We start from the raw sequence: 9,661 nt of genomic DNA, 5'->3' as shown, positions 1-9,661 counted from the left end.
CATATTCAAAGAAAATGCAACATGAAAAAGATCATACTTACTATAAATCGGTCCAGCCGGTTTTCGGGAAATAATTTTATTGAAAACATTACTATTAGTTAAATCAATTCTCTTTGTTCTTCTCTTTTTAACTGTGCTGTACCTAAATTTTTACTTTTTATGCCTCTAAATTAGTCATTTACATAACTGTATCAAGTCAATTACATAACTGACTTGTGATTTTACTTTTTAGTAAAGCTTCGTATTCATGGTACATACATTTGTTGAGCAACAGTTGATCAACAATTTCCTAGAAACATTATTTAAATGTTGTCGTTTTACGGACGACATGGGTTGCCAGCAATTTTGTATTAATTCAACTTTTTTGTGAAACAAATTTTTAGCATATATAACAAGCCTTTTTACAATATTTCTTTCTGTAAACATTTTATTGTTCTACACCAATTCATAGTTTTATGACCAGTTTCACCACTTGTTCCAAATCACTGATAGGTTATTTATCACTTCCATATATTCTCATTATTTATGATTCAACCGTCAGATAAACTAACCAGAACATATCCATAAATTATAAAACCGATAGTTATAGTACATTATATATATTTTATTGTTACTAGAATACATATTATTCCTCTGGTCAAGCAGTTTTAACCTTTCGATCCTTCAAGAGGCTTGTAATAAAGAACTCCCCTGCCCTATACGAGGATCGAACCAACGGCCCACTTGCTGTATAAAGGAATCCCAATTCACTCCCTTTCTGTTCCCATTGAAGGAATTTAGCGGGAGTCACGTATTCATGCACTTTTAAATGACGTTTTGTTGGTTGCATGTATTGACCGAGTGTGAGACAGTCTACACCGGCTTCTCTGAGATCTGGGGAAAAATAAAAGTTTATGTGTAATAATAAATGAGCTTTATTTTGCAGTCGTAACAAAAATTGATTATTCATGTAAATTTAAGAATGAAAGTTGTATGAAAAGGCTATTTATTTGTTAAACATTTTCTCAAGGAAACTTCTTTTGGCGTGATAAGAGTAAAATTTCAAGGTGGCGTCATAGCAATATCGTCACGTTATGGAGTAAGGCGACGATTTTGGAATCTTTGAATTTTGCCAAAGAAGTTTCACTTTCACGACTTTTTTGTAAAATAAATAAGTTACCTTTCATAGTCTGTTCTACTTGTTCATCCGACTCTCCCAGCCCAAGCATTATCGATGATTTCGTAATTAAATCCGGATTTATTTCCTTCGCCGTTTCTAGAACTTTCAATGTTTGACGGTATCTGTAATGGAGATATTATTTATGGTTTTTCATAACTAATTTTAGCTTAACGTAAATTTACGTACACCGATTAGTATTTTGATTTATATCTCCTATTTTAACTGCTTAACTGATTTGATAAAATATATATTTAATTATTTAGCAGTGGTTTCTTTTGCGAACCGGTGGCAATTACTTACGTGACTCAAGAGCTACGAAAAAAATCCAATAAATATGTACAATCTATCGTTTATATCAACTAGATAAATCGATTTTATATTTACTTTCTAACCAACGTTCCCAATAACGACAAAAGTTAGAGCGGCCGTACACGTGCGGCTCGAGCAGTTAACGGCTGAGCGACGTACACGGACTGCTCGAGCTGTCGCTACAAACCGCGCAGTTGACGGCTTGAAGCGGTCGCGACGGCTCGAGCAGTCCGTGTACGGCAGTGAATGAATGTGCATAGTGCACCGCGCGGTCACGGCTTCAAGCCGTCGGTCTTAACTGCTTGAAGCGGTCCGTGTACGGCCGCCCTTATAATCAAAAGCGTATTTTTTTTTTAATTTCCAAAAGCAACTTTACAATACATTACTCTTCTGTAAAAGATAAGCAAACATAAGCAATTAACTAAACGATAATTTTAAAGCAAAAATCCCTTACCCAGCCCTTCTATCCCTCACAAAAGGCGTCAACCGTTCCACTGTTTCGATATTATGCGCGAATACATCCAAACCACTATTTGCAATATGGGCTATACTATCGCGATTGCCACGAAAGTCTGGTACCAGGCATTCCACTAGGATCTCGCTGTTTCTGAAATAAAAATATTTATGAATATTATTTTAGGTTCTTAAAACATGTACCTGAGCAATTTTTAAACAGAAGGACACAATATAACAACCAGCTTAGGGTTAGGTGAAAAACACGAAAATTCCATGTCATCATCGATTAGTGTCTATACTTAAAATAATTTAAATTTCCAAAGTATTGGTATTATTTCTTGACAGAAATACATTAATTAAAAACCTATGATTCGTAACTCAATGTATTATTCACGTATCGCTCGTTATAAGAACACTTGTAACAGTGTATTTTTTTGCTCTTTGCTCAGTAGTCTCTAAAGTTAAGTAGACATAAGAATATCTTCTGATATGCACATAATTAATACATATTTGATTTTTTATATTTGTGACTAAAAAGTGAAGCAAAAATATTCATCATTCAAGGTAAAAAAACACATACTAAACAGAGTAAAGTTCGATAAATTACTTTAATTTGAATGCAACTTACTGTCTTTTTATCTCCTTCACAGTTTCTGCTATATGCGCTGATCCGCCGTCCGGTAAATCTGAAATTAATTCAAGATTCTGTTATTACATTTCATTTCACAATCAAAAATCAAGTATAGTGACAACTATCTGCAACATGCACTATGTTTTTAAAATTATTCTAACATGTACATAAAGATAAAATTAGGTCTTGCTATAGAATATCGAATATTTTATGTTTTTTTCCTTGCCAAGTCGGTTTCCCAGTAAATAGCTTCCTTCTAATTTTATAAAATACAAGCTGTGCTCCGCGGTTTTCAGTAGTTATTGATATTAGCGCGTTCAAGCAAACAAACCCTTCAGCTTTATAATTATTATTATATAATTATTAGTATAGAATATAGATTATAATCTTATATATAAAATTCCCGTGTCACAATGTTAGTTACCATACTCATCCAAAACGGCTGGACTGATTCTCATGAAATTTTCTATGCATATCCGGTAAGTCTAAGAATCGGCCAACATCTATTTTTCATATGTACCACGGGCGAAGCCAGGGCGGGCGGCTAGTATTAGTATAGATGAATATAGATATACAATTATTCCCTCACCATCTCGATCCACAGAGGTCAACACGATATACCCCAACCCCCACTCCTTAATCGCATGTGCTGTGTTGAACGGCTCGTTGGGGTCCAACGGTGGGGGTGCGCGGGACGTCTTCACGGAACAGAACATGCAACCTCGGGTGCAAGTATCGCCCATTAACTGGGGAAAATTAATATTGAATTTGAATTTAAAATATAAATTTATAATTTTTTGACGTGACAACGTCTTATAATTCGATAGCCGGCTGCACGCACGAAAAAACATGACTCATGCGGCGTTACGTAAGGCTTGAAGTGCAAGCGAGAGCGCGGAACGAGCGACAAAGAAGCACAATCGGCCGTTGTCACGTTCAAGTATCGTCATTAATGATTAAACCGACTTTACAGACAACCATTTTTTTTCATTTGAATGCCAAAATATCAAATTCAACAAAAAGGTCGTGTTCCATCGTTACAATATTGTATAACATAATTGAAAAATGTTTCGTGTTGGTTGAGATGGTTGTTAATCATCTCAATAGATGGCGTGCGGTGTGTCCCTTAGACACAAAACTGAAAGAATACAATAAATTCGGTCGCTCTGGCGGGTCACGGGTGGCTGAGTTGGTCAGGAGTCCGCCCCAGATTGGCGTGAAAGGATGCGGGTTCGAGTCCCGCCTCGTGATCGAATGTTTTCTATTCTTTATAATAAATTTATACATATTTATAAAGCATTTGAATGCCATAAAACAAAAATATCAAATTCAACAAGGATTCAACGTCTTCGTCGAACAAAACTTGCATGCAGCGAGAGCACGCGTCATCCATAACATTAAACATGATGTCTATCGCCGTGAAAGTTACCGCGAAACTTTTGTTGAACAACGTTGTACCCTCTATTACTGACAGATATAAACTGACGATGCTTTATACAAACAAATTTCCGCGAGTAATGTTGCACGAGCTGGCAACGTCGCGCGCCTGTATTAATAACGTCGCGTGCGTGAACGCAAAATCGCGCGAGCTAGTAACGTTGCGCAAACTGGCAACGTCGCGCGAGCAAACAACATCACCATCATTGCTTGCGTACTGACAATGTCGCACGAGCTGCAAAGTCGCGCGAGCCGGCAACATCGTGCAAACTAACTTCACTTCGTGCTGGCAACGTGGCGCGCGTGTTGGCGAACAAAAACAATTTTTTTAGCTTCAGCTGATGGAAATGGATCACTGGCGCCCAAGCTGATTAGCAAACCTGTCTAGTTACATTGGTTAACATAAAATCATCACTAAATTCAACTACATAAGCATCATTTTACCATAATAGTAGCTGTAGATGTGCCATGCTTGCCTCCGCTCCAACATTCTCCTATATTCGGACATCTAGCCTCCTCACATACTGTACTTAATTTCAAACTGCGTAATTGCTCCTTTAATGCACTGAACTTTGAACCTGTAATAATACAAACAAAAATGATTATACCATATGATTATACAAAACGTGTATAAAACGTTTTTTAATCCATTTTTTAATCATTATGCAATAAGCAAATGCTTTGTTGCAAAGTTTATTTATTGTAAAAATATATATTACATATTAAAATTCATAATTAGAGTCATTGATATTATATAATAATACAGAATTTCAATTCAATTAATGTTTGCAATAAATAGATAATGGTGTAACAATGTAATTGTTTATTTTAGTTTTACTAAACAAAAATAGATTCAAGGTTTGTAGAAAACAAATCCGTGGATTTGTTTGTTTGAAATTTTTGTTTGACGGCCGTCTCATTACGCACACATGCATTGTGAATCTTGGTGATGCATTGTGAATCTTGGTGGTGCATTGTAAATACTTTCACAAATACTTTCAAACGTTTTGAATTTTGGAGGGGCGCGCCATGTTATCGTAGTTTATCTCTAGTTGTTTCATCACAAATGTGTTCTTACTTGGGAACATGTTTATCAGCAGACTGATATTGTTAATCTGGTCAAAGTGTAGATGATGTTATTCATATAGCAATAATGTTTTTATTTACTTTAGCGGCTCCTATTATATTTTAATGATCAAAGATCAGTATATTAAATCTTTACTAATATTATAAAGCTGAAGAGTTTGTTTGTTTAACGCGCAAATCTCAAGAACTACTGGTCTGAATTATTTCGGTGTTGGATAGCCCATTTATCGAGGAAGGCTATATATCATCACGCTAGGACCAATAGAAGTGGAGCCATGCGGGTGAAACCACGGAGCGCAGATAGTCCTATCCTACTTAATAATATTATAATTGCAAAAGTTTGTGAGATTAAATGTATATATGTGTATGTTTGTAACTCTTTCACGCAAATACTACTGAACCGATTAATAAGAAATTTAGCACACATATAGAGGGTAACTTGGATTAACACATAGGATAGGTTTTATCCCAGAAATCCCACGGGAACGGGAAATATACGGGTTTTTTTTAATGTCAGAGCAAGCAAAGGGGCAGGTGGGCCACCTGATGTTGATGTTCCAAAAGACCTGCAAGGGGTTCCTCTTCCAGGATTTAAAAATAAATTAATTAAATACTTGTTAGAGAATTGTTTTTACAACTTAAATGAATTTCTGTATAATATAAAAAATGTATAAATAATATAAAATAATGATTTTGATATTTGATTGACTGTATGACTAGTGATTTATGTATAAAACTAATTTTAACTGACAATACTCCTGACTCGTATTATTAAATTGTAACTAGCTAATCATTCTCATTCATTTTGTGAATTAATAATAATTATTGTATGCTATGTAACTATAGTAAAAACATGAATGTTCCTTAATTTTGATCTTAATATCTTTGTATGTACCATGTTTTTATGCAATAAATGATTTATAAGTATACATATTTATATTATTAAGTGGTCACCACCGACCGGTTTTTCTTTGAAAATGCGGGTGAAGCCGCGGGCAGAAAGCTAATACATAATAATAATGATTGTCCATTTAGTTTTGTTGTAAATATTACAACACTCAGTTTATGAAACAATAGTTTAAAAAGATGAATATTTTAAACAGAATAAAGTGAAAATCCAATATAAAACTGAACCAATTGTAATTTATTACCTGTAGGAATAGATGTTTTCAACCAAGGTGGCAGTCTTAATCTCTCCGTCTCTCCCCTTTCTCTTTGAAGTTTTCCTTCATAGTCATCCCATGTTTTTGGTCTGTCCTCTGCAATGAAGTCGGCTAAGCTAGGCCCCTCTCGTAACTTCTCACGAATTGTATCTAGCTTGTTTGTGTGCTTACATCTATGGAGCTGCAAATACACAAATCATACATACTGTAAGGTATATGACACATTTTTTTATTAATAACAATCGAAAACATTTCAATTTTAAAGTAACCTAATCTGTAGTTAATAAATAGATGTTATGCACGAGAAACAAAGTGATAAGTAAATGCATTCTCATTCCTAGTCAATTAGATTAATGCAGATTTTGGTAAAAATTCCTAAGGTCGATACTACGTTTTAACCCTTATTCAAACGCGAGCCTGTGGAGGAGCTAACAAAAAAGTAAGATACGTTCCTGGGTAATTTTGGGTCGTAGATTTAAAAAATACACACAAAAAAGGGGTTAGTGGGGGGGAAGTACCCTTTTTTCGGTGGGGAGTATATATCCCGTCATCTGTTCTCTCTTGTAAAAAGTTTGGAAAGGTGGGAACTATAGCTCCCAGTGTCCACTCCAGACATCAATATTTTAAAACACTAGTTAGTTGCCCTGATTCCACTTGTGAATTTAATGTTATCGTAAAAAATTATAAAGATCAAGTTTTTTAATAAAGGAGGTGAAAGTACTCATCAATGCAAGTTTCTTTTACTGAGGGAAGAATTCGGGAATTGAAAAATGAATGACTTCAACATAAAAATGGCATTTTTCTAAAACAAAATAAAAACAATAGGTAAATACTAATGTATTGAGTTAAGATTTCTAATTATCTGATCAGGAAATAACGAATAACAATAAATTAGTTGCTTATACCAACTAAAAAAGATTTTTTAGACACAGAGATTTTATATATAGAATTTCCGAATGTCGTGTGCAGTGACGAACACTGGGATGATATCTTCCCACATAAAGACTTAATTTCAATCGACACTACCAAGGTATAAACGAAAGATTGTGGGCATATTTTTACGTTTCACGCAACCGTAATATAGTCTAGTTTACATAGCTAGAACTCAAATCTACTTATCTAATTTTTTTTGAGCACTACACCAAAAACTAAAAAATAACGGTCGTTTTCGGCTGCAAAATCACGTCACCTGACTTTGACGTGTGTTTACCATGACATGTAATAATTCTCTGAAAAGTGTTTCCGTGAAAAAGGTTCTCTAAAATGTTAAGATTGCGTAGATAAATATTACACTGCATTAGGTTTAAGCATATAAAAATAAAACACGATTTACTTCAATCTGAGACGTGGGAAGTATAGCTCCCAGCGTTTTAATAAGGGTTAATTTTTCTCATAATCATAAACGATTTTTGTAAACAATAAGTTACACCAATACCTCATATGGCTTTGGAACAATCACAGATCTAATGGAATTACGAAACATTGCAACAAATTTTAGAACAACACGAAAAACTAAAAATATTACATAAAAAACATTTAGACCATCATAAAATTAAACACAGATGTTTTTGACATTCGTTTAATTCATGTCGTCAAAAAGACAGAAGTCAGAATTTATCATTTGACCCTTTTTTTCTGTATGGCAATAATACAATTTGTTTGGCAGTGATAATATTATAGTCTATGGTCGTCGACTAAAGTCGAATCTCTCGAATCAGAATAACATAATATTTTAATTAAGGCTCCGTACTAGAAGTGTAAAATGAGACCCTATTACTGAAGCTTCGTTATCTGTCTGTCTGTCTTTTCTTTGTTACCAGGGTGTATCTCACAAACCAAGAATTATCTAGACTGTAGAAAATTTAAGAAAATATGCACCCTATTTCCGCTTATATGGTGCTCAGCTGCTTTAACAAAAAATACTAAAAAAACAGAATAAAATAAATATCTACAAGGGCTTCCATTTAACAAGCGTGCGTTTTTTGCTCGATCTTGATAATGACAACACGTCTAAAGAGCCATTTTAATAGGCAACATTTGACAGTTCAACAAAATTCAACAACGTAACCTAGTACAATACGACCAACGTAACTTGGCGGGCCTGAACATAGCCTCTGCGAACTTTCGCGCATGTACACTCGTAAAAAAAGTGTTATAGGCATTCATTTTTTTTTTTATTGAAATTCGAATAAAATTTCCTTATACAGAGACCAAGTACCTACAAATAAAATAAATATCAAACCGCTATGAGACATAAAGCTATAAAAATAACCTAATGAATTAAGGATTCACTCACCTTTCGATATATATATTTTTCTTTTTTTAAATACTGCGTTAAATCAAATATTATTTTTCGCGCCTGGCGATTTAAAACAATATTATTATGCTTTGGTGACATCTTTGTTCGCGAATAATACGACCAAATTTAAAACTAAACTCTTAACAATATAATAATAAGATTTAACAAATAAAAACGATCAACGAAAACTTTTGTAACCGCCGGTACTCAAGACAGAGATAGCGACACGAACACGACACCAATGTTAACGTGTGACTGATGTCCACTATGCGTGTCTGAGAATGTTGATTAATCGATTTTTTTTTCAAATCGATTGAAATTGAATAATAAAATATATTTATATTTAATTTTATAAGAGGTTTCAAATATTCTCAATCAGTCGTTATTGTAGTGATCATTTATAAATAATTGATATTTAACTAAATCATGCAGTCCTTTATGTTATAACCATGAAAATAAAATGTTATTAGTTTTTTTTTGTTATTAAAGGCGGAATCTCTTTTATTAACGACAACATTCATTAATTCTGTAAATCTATTTCGTTTAGTATCTCTGTATAAACAAAAATCAATAAATTTCAAATCGATAAAAATCGATTGCGATATTTGATCGAATAAAGGGATGATTGTGTTTACATAGAGTCAATCCCTAGCCTAGATCTCCGCCCCGCGCACGCCGCCTCATGCCACCATTTCGTTCCTAAAAAACGTTGGTGCGCAGCCTTCTGCGCGAAGTTCAGGCCCGCCAAGTTACGTTGGTCGTAGTGTAAGTAACGATGACATATAATAACATGTTATTTCGTTTTGTTAGAACTGCACATTTGCTTAACTTTTTTCAATTACGATTACATATCTTCTTATATATAAAAATGAATCGCAAAATGTGTTGGTAAGCGCATAACTCGAGAACGGCTGAACCAATTTCGATAATTCTTTTTTTATTATATTCCTTGATGTACGAGGATGGTTTTTATGTAGAGAAAACGTAAATATGTACCACGGGCGAAGCCGGGGCGGACCGCTAGTTTATAATAATAATGACCGATACAAGTAATTTTAAGATTTACTGATAAACCATTTTAGACATAATAAACAGTTTCTGATTGATAGAACTGCGTCGCT

General features: G+C 34.1%; 1 protein-coding gene across 1 annotated transcript; it reads right to left on the bottom strand.

Moving 5' to 3' along the window:
* Positions 1-232: 232 nt before the first annotated feature.
* Positions 233-7,820, bottom strand: Las (lipoyl synthase, mitochondrial). The gene is made up of 8 exons (XM_090110071.1): positions 7,677-7,820; positions 6,230-6,422; positions 4,437-4,570; positions 3,145-3,301; positions 2,553-2,610; positions 1,923-2,075; positions 1,160-1,281; positions 233-873 (listed from the first exon to the last, which is right to left on the bottom strand). Exons 1-8 carry the CDS (start codon positions 7,722-7,724, stop codon positions 638-640), a joined length of 1,101 nt encoding a protein of 366 aa, XP_089966197.1. The 5' UTR covers positions 7,725-7,820; the 3' UTR covers positions 233-637.
* Between the last annotated feature and the right edge of the window lie 1,841 nt (positions 7,821-9,661).

The sequence above is a fragment of the Colias eurytheme genome, chromosome 15 (genome assembly GCF_061535395.1).
Source record: "Colias eurytheme isolate Ceu_HAF_F1 chromosome 15, ilColEury1 Martin Lab GWU primary, whole genome shotgun sequence".
NCBI classification, from domain to species: Eukaryota; Metazoa; Arthropoda; class Insecta; order Lepidoptera; family Pieridae; genus Colias; species Colias eurytheme.
Note: the sequence above shows the minus strand (reverse complement) of the source record. Positions and strands in the feature narration are given on the sequence as shown.

Bases quoted from the DNA above. Each gene is read 5' to 3' on its own strand.
- Las (XM_090110071.1), bottom strand. From the start codon at position 7,724: ATGTTTCGTAATTCCATTAGATCTGTGATTGTTCCAAAGCCATATGAG. The intron at 4,571-6,229 runs GTAATAAATTAC...GTATTATTACAG, and splicing joins GAAAACATCTATTCCTACAG to GTTCAAAGTTCAGTGCATTA. The intron at 2,076-2,552 runs GTAAGTTGCATT...TTTTTATTTCAG, and splicing joins GTGAAGGAGATAAAAAGACA to AAACAGCGAGATCCTAGTGG.